General features: G+C 34.5%; 1 protein-coding gene across 1 annotated transcript; it reads left to right on the forward strand.

Moving 5' to 3' along the window:
* The first annotated feature begins 597 nt into the window (after window positions 1-597).
* On the forward strand, window positions 598-3,292 carry LOC100265570 (VAN3-binding protein). Its single transcript, XM_059740562.1, is given in 9 exon segments — window positions 598-642; window positions 892-1,098; window positions 1,168-1,239; window positions 1,341-1,409; window positions 1,530-1,890; window positions 2,174-2,341; window positions 2,748-2,797; window positions 2,873-2,930; window positions 3,075-3,292. Coding segments are annotated over 9 exon segments (1,248 nt in total).
* The last annotated feature ends 15,239 nt before the right edge of the window (window positions 3,293-18,531 follow it).

An 18,531-nucleotide genomic window follows, 5' to 3' on the forward strand; every position in this document is an offset into this window, starting at 1 on the left:
ATGTTTTATTCTAATTATGAAACAAAGCTTAACTACAATGATACATGTCTATTATCAATGTCGACCCCACAAGTGCATGCTTGGCTATAATATGATCTCACAGTTCACGCATCTATACATCTCCCTCTCTCCATCTGTCTAGTGTTTAGGGTTGTTAAGGTGCATGGTGGTCCTGCTGGGAAGCTCTCACAAGTAATTTTTCATTTGATAATCTTGAAGTTCTTCATGCTTAGCTTAAATTTCTGGTTTGAATTTAAAGATGCTAAAGGAAGGGGCCTCCAATTCTCTCTATGATTTTATCCTATAACTATGCATGCTTCTATAGTGGTTAGCATGTGTTCTCTCTCATTGAATCTTGGGGGCTCCCTCCAATCAAAATCTGTTTATCTATAACACTTTTGACATCTAGAGGGTCCTCTTGTTTCTAACTCCAAGTGTATAATATATAAATATCCAAAGGTGGTACTGATTACCCTTTCCAACTGTAGCATCTCATCTTTTTCTGATTTCTTTTTTAAGGGACTCCTGGGTCTTGATGAGAGCACAAAGAGAAGCTGTACTCACTAGTCACTTCCCTTTATGGCTTCATTTCTACACATGTATGATCACTTCATTGAAGATGATCCCTTCGGTGGCACGATGGTAATGATGTAGGGACGATGTTTTGTTCCTCTCCTCCTGTCCTAATCGATCAGATTATCCCAACTCCTCATATACTAACCACTTTCTAGAGGGATATGGACCGTATATATATATATATCTATATATTGAGAGCCCACTTTGAAGGATAGGATGGTGATTTAAGGGCACCTGTATGTTGAGGGTTATTTATATCTGAAACTGAGAGCCCTTTTTTCATCCTGTTAAGCTCAAGTCTCAATTAATTTTTAGCTTTCAAATTGCATGGATCCGGATTTCAAGCCAACAATCTCTGAAGCGCATCCAGAGACCATGGATTTTCTATCACGTGCTTGGTGCAACTTTGCAGTTCAAGCTATCCAACCAGAGCTACAAGACCAATCAGTGGTTATCCTGGATAATCCAATTAAGAAATTTGGAAATGATACCAAAGCTCCTTTCCCTGTGAGTTGAATTACTGTAGATCTTGATAGATATTTTATGTATTTTATTTTATGAACTGAAATTAAATTTATGAAATTGCAGAAGATGGACAACAGTGTTAAGATGGATGATGCAGGTATCAAGTCTCCACCCCCATGGAAAACCAATGACGTGAAGGTAATGACTGCCTACTAACAATCACATATTCAAATTAAGACACCCAAAATTCATAATAAATTTACCTTCTTTTTTTTTTTGGTCCTTTTTTTTTCCTTCAGTCGTGGATATGGATGCAGCAGGCAATGCATCCAGAATTGAACTACAACAGCTATTTCCGAAAGAAATGGGTACATAATTTTCCATTGGAGTCCTTATGTTTTTTCTTTGGTACATAATTTTATACTTCTAGATGTATGGTTCATTTGGTCATACTTTGCCCAGAAATATTATAAAACTTTTTCATGCAGATTTCATGGAAAATAATGCCACTTGGGAGCAATATTTCAATCAAAAAATGGTTCAAAGACATAAAGCTAAAGAGAAAAGAAGAGGACAGGCTGCAAAGAGCTGAAGTATACGCAGCAATATCAGTGGCGGGCGTTGCAGCAGCACTAGCAGCCATTGCAGCAGAAAACCCGAAACAAGATCATTCCAACGCCACCAAGGAATCTGCAGTGGCATCTGCAGCTGCTTTGGTGGCAGCCCAGTGTGCACAAGTGGCGGAAGCCATGGGAGCGAAGCGGGAGCAGCTCAGCACTGTGATGTGTTCAGCCATGAGTGGCACAAGTGCAAGTGACATCTTAACACTCACAGCTGCTGCTGCAACATGTAATCAACCTTTCCTCTCACTTCCCATACCGTAAAGTATTAGATAATTAAACTTGCGGAATGATCCTGTTAACCCCGATTCAGAGTGAAGATTTAATGCCGTGGGATTAAACCTGACTCTAGAAGACAAACCCAAAGGGTACATGGACCATGGACCAAAAGCTATTCGTATTGGTCCATGATCCATTGCCACAGAAAATGAAAGCTATCAACATGTTGCAATTTTCCTTTCCCGTTTTAAGCTTAATTAATATATGTTTTGCTTGACTTTTTGTTGTTGTAGCATTGAAAGGAGCAGCAACCCTCAAAGGAAGAGCAGGGTACAAGAACAGATTGAATGGAAGTGCACCAGTGTTGCCTATAGAGGAAAGCAACGAATTGGACTCTGATTTGGAAAAGCATAGATCGATGCTTGCTAAGGGCGCTCAACTCACATTCCATACATCAGACGGTACATTAATTTTACATGGATCATCTCAAAGTAGGCAGAGCTAAACGACGAGGGTTTTAAAAATTAATTTTATTTATTGAAACTAATATTTGGGATTGACTTTCAAGCATATAAGGGTTATAATTTAAAGAATATGAAACCACTAGAAATAACATCAAATTTTAGATGGATTATTTAGCTCTATTAACAATGGATTGATTTTCAACTTAGAAAATAAAGCCAAACAATTCACATCAGCACTAAGCGAGGATAATCTTACTGACTTCTAAGAAATTTTTTGTTTTAGAAGTGTCTCTCACCCACTTGGGACAACATGATTAAGCCCTCAAGACTCTTGTGATCACAAGTTCATCTTTTGAGTGTCTTTTTTCTTTTTGTTACTAATTCTGTTTTGTTTATTGAGCAGGGAGGTGCTTGCTGAGGTCAGTGTCCATCATCCTAAACAGCCAAGCCAAGGTCTAATCTTTTCCTTTTGCCTTTTTCTTTTATCTTTCGGTTAAAATATTCTTAAAAATTCATATATGATTGCAGGTTATTCTCAAGATAAGGAAGCTGAATCTGATGAATACTTTTTCAAGAAAGAAGGAAAGTGAGTCTTTTATTTCTCTTTAATTCCCCATCTCTCATTAAAACCAATTCTACTCCTTCAATTGTGTGGGCCAGTAACTTCACATAATGTGAATTAGTGATGAAGGAAACTTCACTGTACTAATCAATCTTGATTTGGTTTTAGGTATTATACAGGACCTACATGCGGAGCTTTATGATGACTCTGAAGCTGATGAAAGGAATACATGTTATCTAATCGTGTTAACGACAAATTGTGGGACAATTAAGCTAGACATGGGGGACGATTATCATCTTTACAAGATATGGGCTACGACAGTTAATCATATGTTGACCTTCTCTACTTCTTTCACAAGATATGAACTTCAATTTTATAAATCCTAAAACAAAGGTTAATCTTCATTCACCATGTGTTGCCGCCATCTTAATTTTCTATATTTGTACTTTAATTGTGTAACTATATGCTTAATTATATTCACTCACTCTCATTCAACATATGAATCATTTGATGGTAGAGGTTGGTACCTTATATTGTATTATTATTATATGGAAACAAGAACTTCATATGAGATATGCTAATCAAATTTCATTTTGCAAGAAAAACTTGAAATAAGGTAAATTCCACAACAAATAGAGAATGGATTAATAAAAGAATTGAGATTTGATGAGACTAGGGAATCTAAAGAATTAAGTAGAATAAAAAGGGTATACAGAAGCCAGACTTGGGCCACATGCCCAAAAGCAAAGAGATAATAGGCCACTCACCGAATCCTAAGTTTGAAGCCCAATTGCATTAACTGATGGATCATGGAAAAAACAGTTTTTGGTGAAAAACAGATCACTAAAATGATTGAACATGGAACTAAAATGTGACCGAAAATGCAAAATGAAAATTAAATTAATCTCAAAGGGCTGATGGAGGACAAGAATTTAAAGCTGTACAAGGACAAAAAATAAACCAATAGACAAGCAAGTAATAGCGATGGAGTATTTTGAGGGAGAAAGAAGAAACGTAAGATGGGAAGGAAAGAAAATTATAATCATATACAAAGTGGGGGCACAGTTTTTATAGCAGACTTCATATCAGCAGTAGATAGCTGAAAATTAGTAATTTGCAGGAGATACATCACAACTGGAAGCAACTATGAATTACAATGCGAATCAGAGGATGCTTCTTTTCCCTACAAAATAAAAGAGACAACATCAAGAAAATGCTCATTTGCCTGGCATTACAAGAGGTCAAAGTAGATGTTTGAAGTGGTTAAGGGGTTAATGAGGAGTTTTGATCAAACCCCATGGAGTTTTGAGAGTGTCTTGAGGATAGCTACTTGCATTTCGAGCTCAATATCAACCTCCTCACATCCAGGAATGATCTTGCGTAGCTTATCAATCTTTCTTTGTTTTGAAGATCTAATGAGTTTCTGCTTCTTTTTTACTGTTGAATGAATCATCTTCCCGCGCGCTCTCCATATTCATGAAAAGGGAATATTAGGTATCAAGAGAAACTTGACGACATTGGTTTCATTCTGGTCCGGGCCGGGATTATATAGACGAGTTTCTGTCACTTGGGACAAGGTCAGGAATTCACATGCTCAAGGGAGAAGTGGATGGTTGGCATGGTCCTTTCCCTTGTCAGTTTGTGATAGTTACAGTTCACTTATGGGTTTAGAATAAACTTCTATTTTTCTACTAAACTAAGGAATAAAACCAACATCGACAGAGAGAATAAGAATTATAAGGACTAAGAGCATGGGCACAATTTTTTTCATGGAAAATCTAGAAAATAGCCAATACAGAAAACCTGAAAACAATTGGACTGTTTAGTCATCCTCATTAAACAGTGAAGGAAATTTTGTTCCAATGTATCTTCTGAATGATAAACAGAAAGAATTCCAACAAAAAAGAACTAGGAAAACACTTCTTCTACCAACTTGTACGGAAAGCTCACATACTAGTGTAACAAAAAGCTTTTGAGATTAATTGATGATGGTCAAGAGAAAAACACTAATAACTATGGAAGAAAATTTTATGATATGTCGGCGATATATCATGTTCATGGAGAAATATCAATCCGGTGAAATTTCGAGAGAAATACCCAAAAATCGGCGATGCGATATGATGTTTTCCCGCCGATATATCATATGGTCAACACGGGTCCCGAAATCCCCAAAAATGGGCGATGCGATATGGCGTTTTCCCAATATATCATATGGTCAGGTCAAATGCGCTATAGTGCCTCAAAAAATGCCCTTTTGCTATTGAGGGGATTTGAATTCCAAACCAAAAGGTTTGAGGTTCAACTCACTTACCATTAGGTCAAGCCGACCCCTTCGTAAATATTATGCACTAAACATACATATATTTAAAGTCATTATATAAAAAAATATTACAAGAATATTTTAAAAAGTAAATTAATTATAATTATTTTATAATTAAATGCAAAAAATTCTTTTAATTGATTACCAAAAATATAAAAATTATCATAATAATTTTTTTCATAGTGTTTTTAATATCATTAATAATTAATTAATTATTAAAAAAGTGTACATATATCACAATTTATTTTATATTATTTAATACAATTGAACTAAATGAATTATAATTTTAATATTAATATATATTTTAAAATTAGACATATTATAATCAAATATCATAATATTATTATGAAATAATATTTGATGTAATTTAATAATAAATGTACACTTATAAAATTCATATTTTTATCGATGCATACGATATTATTATCAAATATGATAAATCATATTATACATATATCAAATTATTTAATAAAACAACTTAAAAATATCATTATATTTCTAATTACATTTTTATAAAGTTTTTCTTATATTTTTATAAATTTTGATTAATTTTAGGTTTATCGATATTTTTTTCCAAAATATCCATTGATATATCTCCGATATATCTGTAATTACCGATATTTTCATCCTTGCTTATAACAATTGAAAAATGATACCTACAAATGTAATTTTTACGAAGTCATCGTCTTCCCTTTTCTTTATTTCTCTTTCTACTTCAAGTCTTTTGAGGCATTTTTTTTGGAGGCCACCTTTGTTCCTTTTAATTGCGTGGTTAATTTATTACACATAGAAATGTAATCATAGCTTATCCTTAGACATCTCTTAATTGGCCCTAGAGCAAGAACATGTTTAGTGTTGAAATCTGCATAGTAATGGCTAGAAATGTTTGGTTTCTAGGAATAAAATAGAAGAAATTAGGCACTAAGGCTGTGAGGAACCTAGGGTGAAAAATATTTTTGAAGCATCAATGTGAATGCAGCCGGACAAGACTGCCTAGTGTTTGGTTGGTTGGTGAGCTTAATTCTTGTCTCCTTCCCCCTGTTTCTTGTTCTCTGCCATGTTCCATTCCTTTTTCTTGAAAGAAGACTGGGTTGCCCTCACTTTCTAATATAACACCAACCAACCGACCAACCTAGCTTTGTTCTTTTGCAAGTTGCCTCATCTATTCCCCATACTATTCACTTTCAAGGAGGCTGCATCTTGACACTTTGGGTCTCTTTCTTCCATAGGGAGCACAGAGAAGTTATGGGGAGAAAAAAGGTAGACAAAATCCCATGTCAATTGGATTAGTTCCGATGTCATTTAACAAGTACAGAATGCAACAAGCACTCAACCCATCACAACTTAATCTCAATCAACCGCTTGAAGTCAACTATATAAATTATTTTGCCACTCTGCTCCATCTAAAAAGTCATATCCTCCTTTCAATCCTCAACAATTATTTATTTTCTCATAACCTTTTAATTAAAAAAAGCTACAATATGTGCCTAATGCATATCCTTATCAATGCTAACTTTGCTGTACTTCCTTGCATGCATTTGTACAAATTAACTTTTATAATCCTTTTCCCCTGTTTCAAAATTGGCTACCCTAAAAATCTAGTCAATCCAAGCTGAGTTTCAAGAGATTATTTTTTAGAATCTCTTTTGTTGTTTTAAATATCCATTTGCTTTAGGAGACTAGATTTGAGAAACACTATTCTATACTTAGAGTACGATTAATAGTGATTTTAGGAAGTGTTTTTAGCTCTTCTAATATTTAAAAGATAAAAATTTACAAGTGTTTGAAATGTTAGAAACATTTTCTAGAATCACTGTCAAACACACTTTTAATCTATTTCATTTAGCTTGGTTGACCTACCTCTTAAGCTGAGATGCCCGAGTACTAACATCTTAGCCAAAGTTCATTTGGAAACCATCAAAGAAAAAGTTTTATAGCTCCTTGGTAGCAATTGGCCGCAGCTGAGATGCCCGAGTACTAACATCTTAGCCAAAGATCATTTGGAAACCATCAAAGAAAAAGTTTTATAGCTCCTTGGTAGCAATTGGCCGCATCAAACAATGACTGATCAACCTGTCTATTCCATCATAATCTTACATTTTAGAATCCGTAGTGGTGGGAGCCTGTGTCTAGTTACATGCATGAATCTTTTGTTTACAAGATGTGGTCCTTACATTTCTTTTCTCCTCTTCAGGCACCAAAGGTGGCAGCAAGTGGTCTCTTTAACTACACCCACCACACTGCCATATCTAATATGAAGCCCTGTCACAGCAGCAAATTTTTTCCATGAGCTGGCATTTCAGTTGAAAAGATAATTTATATTTCTTTAAAGTATGTGTAAAGTGGAGCCGAACACTGTAGATTCCAGCGTGAGTTCAAAGAATGTGGTCGAGCCAACGACACCAACTTGCAACTGCACTTGGTTCCCTTGCAGGTAGAGTTCCTTTTATGGAATAAGACAGTTGAGGAATTGGCACATAGGGTTGCAGACCCAGTATCTCAGTCCGTAACATCCAGACGCATGGTCTTAAATGCCACCCTAACCCTCCCCCAATTGTCATATAATCCTGCACAAAATACAGACACCTAGAATTGTAAATGTTAACCATATGGTTCCATGAAAAACTTCCTACCAGTTGGTTGTAAAATAGATCCAGTACCACATTTAAAGGGTTATAGAGTGCTGATCCTGTGAACATTTTGAATTTTCATTTTAAGGAAAAAGGAAAAAAAAAATTGCAAGAAATTTTTTTAATGGATGTTACATTCACATAGCTTGTCGGTTTGATCAAGTTACCAAGCTAGGTGCCTTAACCAGTAGTGGTCCCAACAGCCTGCTAACTTTTTCCTTCCAATGGTTGGTAGCTGACAGCCTTCAGTACCAACTAATAATCTGGAAACCAACTCAAAAATAGAGTTTTAAATACTGGTAAGTTCTAGGGCTCTGTCCATGTATACTAAATCAAGAAAGGTATACTTCAATGATGATGGTTGTAACAGTAGTAGTAGTAGTAGTAGCAGCAGTAATTCTACTAATATCCTGCAACATTTTCTTTGTGACTCGGCAAAGCTGTCTTGACTAAAAATGTAGATGAATTATGACTATGTTTGATTGATTGCGTATAACATGAAATAAGATAAAAAAAAAAGAATAACATATCCTATTATATATTTAATTGATGATGGGATAGGATCATATATTATGTTTTTGTTTAACCAAACATAGAATAAGATAAATTATAAGATGACCTATTAAATCTCTTTTTTTATCCCTCTATATTGAATGTAATAATCCTATGTTAAGATATGGGATATGCGTATCCCATGAATCACAAATTTATTCATGTCATAAGTTTTCTTTACTTTTTTTTTTCAATTTTTTTGACTCATTTGAAAAAAAATAATAATAATTAAAATCTCATTAAAATGATATGGAAGGAAATATAACATAAAGAAATCTATACCAAGTAGGGCCAAAACTTTCCACCTATATCTTCTCGAGCAAAACCTCTCTCCATTCCTAAAAGAAAGTTGTGCCATCCTGAACCCCTTTGTGCAACTCTTATCCTAAAAATCTTAAGGTGGGAAGCAAATGTATGGACTTTCAAAGCAATATTGAAGAGCACATTCTACGTCAGGAGCAATATCTCCAGCTGGATCATTTGGACCCACCAATACTAATAGCCACCTAGTACTTCTATGCACCTAGTGCTTTTAGAACCACACTGGAGATCAAACTGTAAAAGAGGCCAGGTTGTTTTGAGGTGTTACCATCTAATTTGAGATTAATTAAGCAACAAACTACAGAAGAGGAAATTATCCAGAATCTCTAAAACATAACCTAATCAAATAAAAAGTAGCTAAGCTTCAAACTCTACCGGTTATTTCCTACCACGACCATCTTCAGCTCTTGATACTAACCAGAGAGATAATTCAAGAAAAATCCGAGTCCTTGAGAAAACTAATGAAAAGAAATCCTCTCAAATAAAGGAAAATGCAGCACCATGTTTCGAGTAGGAAATTGTATCCCAAAAAATAGTTGGCCATAAACCCATAATTCCTACCGTATAATGTCTAAAGTGCCTGGAGTTTAATTAGAGCAGTATCCACTACTACAAAAATAATTTATGGTGTCACTATTTATGGTGTCACTTTTAAAATAATGACACCATAAGGTTTATAATTAATAAAGGTGACACATCATATTAAAAATCTTCGATTGATGTAGTTAGATGGTGTTAGTTTTATATTAATAGTGTCATTTTTCGGAAAGTGATATTATATAAAATAATTTTTTTTAAGTATTATAACTTAATGAGCCTACTTGAGCCCACTTTTAGAATTAATAATGAGGGCCAATATATAAAAAGCCCATTGTTTCCACATGACACCCACAATCCAAAAAATCTCAGTATACAAACCCTATATATAATTAAAATCATAATCTTCTTCTACCTTTTCTCTCACCCATTGTCAACACGCTCACAACCGACATTCTTCTCTTTGTGGACTCCTAGGTAAGCCAAAATCTCTTAGATCTATCATCTTTTTTCTTTTATTAATGTCATTTTATTGATTGTTTTAACATTTATGTATTATGGTTTTTATGAACTGCGTTTTTTTGAGTTGTAGGGAACAAAAACTTAGGTTTAAAGTTCTAGCATAGAAGAAAAAATCTGTAGATTAATTGATTTTTTAATCTGAACCAAACACACGATCAACTCCATAAAAACAAGTGGAAAACAAGAAAAAATGAATGATTTTTAATATGTATTTGTGTGAGAACGATAGGTACAGATTTTATTTAAGATATACTACCACATAATCTTCATCCATTCTAAAAAACGAGAGAGAAAAAAAAAAAAGGAATGATTTTTCTGTTTGGAATGATTTTTCTGTTCCATTATATTTAAGAGGCCGTTTGGGGTTGTCACAGAATCTTCAAATCCATTATTTGGATTAATCTGCGTGATGATTTTGAGGAAATTTGTTACTATTAATCGCCACTGTATCCTTCGCTGCAAGTTTTATACTGCCCGGAGGGTATAGTGATAGTGACGGCATGGCCATTTTAAGCGACATGCCAGATTTTTAAGCATTTGTTGTGTCAGATTCCATGGTTGTGGTGCTCTCTCTAGCTGTTGTATTGTGTCATTTTTATACTGCACTGACTAACAACTAGAAGCAGGTCGTAGCATTTATTTAGCCTATCAAAAATAAAAAAGAAAAAGTCAAGAAAATGAACTTTCAAAGTTTAAAATAAAGAAGAGCACCGAGAGAAAAGATAAGTTTCTCCTAATGACTATGCTTAAGCATCACATAATAGAAAGTTGAAACTGTGTGAAAGCATAACAGATTATGAAGTTGAGACTCTTCCAATGTCCAGGAAAAATCATCTTAATATCCAGTTTCATGCATAGAAAATGTAAATTAGCACCGCCGCACACTCTAAAAACCTGCTCTATAGGACCATCCAACAAGACATATTATAACCATTATAAACATAAAATTCTAATATATTAAGGGAACTGCAAAAGACTAAAACTTGGAAAACAAAGAGATGCCCAAGTATAACCATTATTTTAGGATGTGTTAGTCATAACAATGAAATAAGAGAAAAGTCACTGGTAAACCATCAAAAGTTTGTATTATGTTGTTTATGCAGATTGCAAGATGCTTGTGAACACTATGATATAACAATATGGGAATTGGATGTTGCATATGAAAACCAAACCCAACCACATTGTCTTCCACATTTACATATTGACATGAAATGACTTTATATGCATGATGCATGTTCCTTCACCTGTGAATCCTGGCAAAAACATGAGCCGCCTACTGATCAGTTTATAACACAACATGGTTTTTGTTATGCCAAGTTTCCATTATGCATAAATAAAATCCAAAAACTTGCACTACTGATTGATCATATTAAAATTTTATAATCAACAAACACCTTTAAAGAATATTGACAAAAGGAATTTGAAATGTAATTACCAAAAAATTCACATAAAAAAAAAAACATATATATTGTTATTAGTACAAAAGCCCTGGATTGCAAAACAAATACTTTAGTAGCTTGGCTCATTTCTTTAAGTGGTTTCAATATACTAACTTTATCATATCAGGTTGTCCTCACATTAATTAAGTTTTGTAAGCTTATCCTTTTCCCTTTTTTTTTCTATTGATCAAAAGGGATAACAGAATTACATAAAAAAAATGTAGATTCAGAATTTATCTTATTTCTATAATGTCAAATTCATGGAGGTTGGAACTTAAAAAGTATTTATTTTTCTATTTAGTCATAGTGGTAGCAAGTATCTTATATATTTCCATACCTTAATACGTGCCATTGCACTTCTGCTAGTTTTGGCAGAGAGAAGCAGCAATTTTAAGGCAACAACTACAGAACTTGCAAGAAAACCACAGGTACAATCTTTCTCCTTCAAATTACTTGATCTGATAAGAAAATGTGATTAACCTGAAAGTACATGTGCTTTTGTTTTACTCCATGGTCGTAGCATTGCTAAGGTCCACCTATTGGCTCACCAAGTTGGGTGTAGGAGCAATGGTGGCATCATTCTTGGTTGACTTCTACACTGTACTACCGCATCACTCAGAGATTGCAAGTTTTTTACTTTGATCACCTGTATCTCCCAACCAGTTTTCAGCTTAACTTCTGGTACGCCTAATGAAATCAACATTTTTATTTAATTTTGATTTTTTTAAAAATAGAATATTTTTAGTTTGAGTGAAATATATATAAATAATTTTTTATAAATATGAATTAAATAAAAGGTTGTGTAATACTCAAGAAAATTGATAAAAGTCAATAATTTTCTCCTATTTTATTTCTTTTGGTTATCTTTTATGTAATTCAATCATTTCAATCCAATGAATTGGTATTAGAACCACAATATCACATATATATGCCCAATAAAAATTAAGGGCTCCAACAAATCCATTCTTATTAGCAATAATTTTTATAACGAAACTCATAAACCTTATAAAAAAATTAACTACCTAGCTTCTAAGGTTAATTTGTAGTAAAGGAAATGTTAAAGAGTATACAACAACTATCCACAAATGTTTGTTTTAAAAAAATTAAAAATAAAATTATGTTATGTCATCTTTATGTAAATAATTTTTAAAACATTGTTTAAACTTGTGTCCAAATAAGCAAGACTCACATCTTAGGATAGTGATGATTTTCTATTAAATCAGTTCAACCTTTTCCTTGTATGACCACTTCATCTTTAAGCAAACATTGTTTAAAATATATGAATCATATTCTCAAGTAGAATTCGATGAAATTAGAGGAGAATGGGCTACTTTTATGCTACAACTAACCATGAATCATGTTGATGCATCATGATCACCATGCATGGAGAGTCCTTTAGCTACTACTTGAATCTTTCCATAGGTTCTTTGAATAATGTTTCTATTTGAAAAAAAAAAAGAAAAAAAATAGTTCTTAGATTTGTTCATTTATGATAACATCGATCCATGTTTATTTTCTTCAATAAAAATCTATAAAACTCATTAAACTATGAAATGCAGGTATACACTTTTGGGATGGTGGAATGGAGAATAAAAAGAAAGAAGAAGGCAACAAGATTTTGGGTTTTTAAATGCAACTCTTATGTCATACGTTGTAGGACATAAATGTTACTTTAATTAGTACTGAGAAATTTAGATTTTTAGATGGGACTTTTATGTCATTTTATAGTTAGCCGGTTTTATGCTTATGAATGGAGGTATACATGAATCTTGGGATCTTTAACATTTCTAAATCATGTTTTGGTATGTATTCACTCTTCCTTTTTTAGTTTTGATGGGTTTGATATGTTGGATGTACTATCTTTTTGTGAACATTTGATATACAAATATTATTAGATGATAAATGTATTATGAGTTATTCCAGAAACATTACAGAAAAATGAGTTAAATATAATATGATTGTTATATTTATGGACAAAATATAAACAGGTTAATCTTACTTATTAATTCATAAGCATTACAAAAATCTATAACTAAAAGCAATCATATCTTCCACAATAATTTACAATGATGTGACACCATTACTCAAAGGTGATGCATTTAATATGGTGTTACTTCCGAATGGGTCACCATTTATCTACTTTGATGTCACTTCCAAATACGTCACCAATTGGTACCCTCTATGGTGTCAGTGGAGAAGGTGACGCTATGTTGTAGTGACACCCTATGTTTATGGTGACTCGTTATAAATGTCACCATATATCTTCTTCCTTGTAGTGATCAAAAGCTAAAGACCCCTATTTGGAAATTAGCTTACCAAAATGCCTCTTTCCTAATGATCTATAATAACCAAATGTTCAACATTTAAACTAGAAATCAATACCGAAAATAAGGGCATATCACAAGTTCAATTACAAGCGGCAACTAAATGAACCATTAGCACCTAGTTGTGGGTCCGAAACTTTACAGCCTAGGATGGTTGTAATAGTTTAAATCCAGTAGAGGCCACCAAAAGAAAAATGGGTAAAACAACAAAGTCCCATGTTTTTCATCACTTTACTAGGAACATTTCATTGTACAATAATGAACGCTACCTTTTTTTTTTGTTAAAATAAATTTGGACCCACATCATATTAACCATTGTTCAGGATTTAGCTATCCATATATATATATATATATAATTTCTATTTGATCTAGAGTATGGGCCACCTCATGTGTAGAGCCCAGAGCCATAATGGGTCTTAGATGATGGGCCTAAGACTCGCGAGGCCCAATAGTCCAAAGGGTATGGTCCCTAAGGCATAGAGGGTATAAATATAAGACTAAGTGTCTATTCTTTGGATTACATCTTTTGAATAGAACAGAACCGCTCTCCCCCGCTCCCATTGCCTGAGAGAATACATATAAAGGTGGTGCCCTTTACAGCCTAAGAAGATCCATACCTTGTTCAAAACGAAAAGCAAAATGGACTTAGCATCTTCTATATCTGCAAATGTCAATAACATTCCTGTGCTTAATGGCACAAACTTCAAGAAATGGAAAGAGCATGTAATAATCGTGCTCGGGTGCATGGATTTAGACTATGTATTAAGAGATGATCGCCCTCCAGATCTTACTAATGCCAGCATTGCTGAGCAAAGGTCTACTATGGAAAAATGGGAGCGATCCAATCGCATGAATTTAATGATAATGAAACACTCAATTCCAAAAGCTATAAAGGGTGCAATACCTAAGGAAACCTAAGCCAAGGCATTCTTGGACCAAATAGCAAACCAATTCGCTGCAAACGAAAAGGTTGAGACAAGCACTATTCTTAGTAAGCTTGTCTCCATACGGTACAAAGGGAAAGAGAATATAAGGGAGTACATTATGGAAATGGCTAATCTTGTGACTAGACTCAAGGCACTAAAGTTAGAGTTGTCGAAAGACATACTCGTGCACTTGGTCTTGATCTCTCTGCCTACACAATTCAATCCATTCAAAATCAGTTACAATACACAAAAGGAAAAATGGATTTTGAATGAGCTTATTGCTCAATGTGTACAAGAGGAAGAGAGATTGAAATAAGAGAAGATAGAAAGTGCTCACTTAGCTTCCACATCTCACGGATTTGGTACCAGCAAGAAAAGAAAGAGGGATAATAAAGGAAAACAAACTGCAGTTTCTGGGACATCAAAGTAGAAGGTGCAGAAGAAACAAGATAAGGAGATCACTTGTTTCTTTTGCAAAAAGGCTGGTCATATGAAGAAGACATGTACCAAATACGCTGCTTGGCGTGAAAAGAAAGGTACACTTCTCAACTTTGTTTGTTCAGAAATTAATTTAGTTGTAGTGCCTACTGACACTTGGTGGTGGATAGATACAGGTGCAACTACTCACATAAGTGTCACTATGCAGGGTTGCCTAAGGAGCTAAATGCCAACTGATGGTGAAAGATACATCTATGTGGGAAATGGCAACAAGGTTGCAGTCAAGGCTATTGGTCTTTTTAGATTACAGTTAGACTCTGGATGTACTTTGGATTTGGAAGAGACTTTTGTAGTACCGTCATTTAGACGGAATTTAATTTATGTTTCATGTCTAGACAAATTTGGATATTGTTGTTCATTTAGAAATGGAATGGTTAGTCTTTATCTAAATTCAAATGTTATTGGTACAGGTAGTCTAACAAACAAATTATACAAATTGAACATAAAGGCCACTAATGGAAATGAAACCTTGCATTCAAGTAATTATGGCATTAAGCGAAAATTAATAAATGAGATTTCATCAATGTTATGGCATAGGCGTTTGGGTCATATTTCAAATCAACATATTCAAAGGCTTGTGTCAGAAGGAATTCTTAATACACTTGATTTCTCATACTTTCAAGTCTGTATAGAGTGCATTAAGGGTAAACAAACAAATATGAGGAAAAAGGATGCTAATAGGTGCAGTGATGTCTTGGAATTGATACATACGGACATTTGTGGTCCATTTCCTACTCCTTCTTAGAATGGACAACAATATTTTATCACTTTCATTGACGATTACTCACGTTATGGCTATCTTTATTTAATTCATGAAAAGTCTAAGTCATTGGATGTGTTCAAGAATTTTAAAGCTGAAGTTGAGAACCAACTAAACAAGAAAATAAAAGTCGTCAGATCTGACCGTGGAGGTGAATATTATGGTAGATATGACGGATCCGGTGAACAACGTACAGGGTCATTCGCCAAATATTTGATGGAGTGTGGTATCATTCCTCAATACACCATGTCGAGGACTCTAAGCCAAAATGGTGTAGCTTAAAGGCGAAACCGTACTCTTAAGGATATGGTAAGAAGAATGATCAGTCATTCCACCTTACCGGAATCACTTTGGGGCGAAGCCATCAAAACTGCAGTTTATATTTTGAATAAAGTACCAAGCAAAGCAGTAGCCAAAACCCTATATGAGTTATGGACTAGCAAGAAACCTAGTATTAGGCACTTGCATGTCTGGGGTTGTCCAGCTGAAGCTAGGCCTTACAAGCCAAATGAAACAAAATTGGACTCCAGAACAGTGAGCTGCTACTTTGTAGGGTATTCTGAAAGGTCAAGAGGCTTCAAATTTTATGACCCCTCAACTAGATCCTTCTTTGAAACGGGCAATGCTAAGTTCATTGAGGATGTTGAGTTAAGTGGGAGAGAACCGTTAAGAAAGGTGGTCTTTGAAAAGGAATTTGTTAGTATTCCTATTATTACGACTGGACATGGTTATATTATGTTTGATGACACTATTCATAATGTACAGTCGATAACAGGAATTCAAGACACACTTGAGATTCCTCTTGCTCAAGTTATGGAACCGATTCAAGTTCATGAAGAGGGAACTCAACAACCTCAAGAACCTCAAGTACAAGTGCCATTGAGAAAATCCACTAAAGAAAGGAAAAACACAATTTCAGATGATTATGTTGTATATCTCCAAGAACATGATTTTGACATTGGTCTGGAAGATGATCCAATTTCAGTTAGTCAAGTCAAACAAAGTTCTGACTCTGAAAAGTGGATAGAAGCCATGAAGGATGAAATGAAATCAATGAAAGACAATGGTGTTTGGGACCTAGTAGAGTTGCCTGAAGGTGTAAAACCGATTGGTTATAAATGAATTTTTAAGACCAAGCGGGATTCAAAAGGCAAGATTGTTAGGTATAAGGCACGCCTAGTCGCAAAAGGTTTCACTCAAAAGGAAGACATTGATTATAAGGAGACCTTTTCCCCGGTTTCATCAAAAGACTCCTTTAGAATCATCATGGCACTTGTAGCTCATTATGATTTAGAGCTACATCAAATGGACGTTAAAACTGCGTTTCTTAATGGTAACATTGATGAAACTATATACATGGTGCAACCGGAGAACTTTGAGTCTAATGATTCAAAGCAACTTGTATGCAGATTAAAAAGGTCCATATATGGTTTAAAACAAGCATCCCGACAATGGTACTGGAAGTTTGATTAGGTGATCACTTCATTTGGTTTTAAGGAGAACACCGTTGATTAATGCATCTACCTCAAGTTCAGTGGGAGCAAATTCATGATCTTGGTGCTATATGTTGATGATATTCTACTTGCAAGTAGTGATGTGGGACTTTTGCATGAAACCAAGCGATTTCTGTCTAGTAAATTTGATATGAAGGATCTTGGTGATGCATCTTTTGTGCTGGGTATACAGATCTATAGGGATCGTTCAAGAGGTATACTTGGGCTATCACAAAAGGCTTACATCGATAAAGTTTTGAGTAGATTTGGCATGAGCAATTGTGCACCAGGAGACACGCCTGTGGCAAAAGGCGATAAATTTAGTTTGCACCAACGTCCAAAAAATGAACTTGAGAAGAAGGATATGGAGAGGTTTCCCTATGCCTCGGCAATAGGAAGTCTCATGTATGCACAAGTTTGTACGCGTCCGGATATTACGTACATTGTTGGAATGTTAGGCAGATATTTGAGTAACCTAGGTATGGATCACTAGAAAAAGGCAAAACGGGTTATGCGATATTTACAAAGAACTAAAGATTATATGCTCACATACCGTAGATCCAGTCATTTAGAGATCGTTGGATATTCAGACTCCGATTTCGCGGGATGTCTTGACAGCAGGAGATCCACTTCAGGCTACATCTTCATGTTGGCTGGAGGAGCAATTTCATGGAAAAGTTTTAAACAAACACTTATTGCTTCTTCCACCATGGAGGCAGAATTCATAGCTTGCTACGAGGCATCAAACCATAGGATATGGTTGCATAATTTTATCACTCAGTTGCGAATTGTTGATGGGATTGAGAAACCATTGAGAATCAACTGTGATAATAAAGCCACAGAATTGTATTCTAAGAACAATCGAAGTTCGTCAAAGTCCAAACACATTGACATCAAGTTCTTGATTGTGAAAGAAAGAGTTCAAAATCTTCAAGTATCAATTGAACACATAAGCACAAACTCCATGATTACGGATCCTCTCACTAAGCGTTTTCCACCCAAAGTATATCATGAGCATGTCACACATATGGGTGTTGTACACATTGATGATGTGCTAGTATAGTGGGAGTTTGTATTTAGATTTTGTGTTTGTTTTCTTGATGTGATATTATGTTGTGTTATCTGTACAGACCTTGATTTTAAAAAATTGTTCTGTTTGAATACTCTGAATTGAAATGATGACTTTCATAAGCAGGTTAGCATCAAGTGTTGAAAGTGGAATTTGACTATTTTTAGTCATAAAGTAGGACCAGTTGGAAATAGACATATTAAAGATCGCATTCTATGTAATTTCCATGCTACA

This window comes from Vitis vinifera, chromosome 11 (assembly GCF_030704535.1).
Source record: "Vitis vinifera cultivar Pinot Noir 40024 chromosome 11, ASM3070453v1".
Taxonomy (NCBI): domain Eukaryota; kingdom Viridiplantae; phylum Streptophyta; class Magnoliopsida; order Vitales; family Vitaceae; genus Vitis; species Vitis vinifera.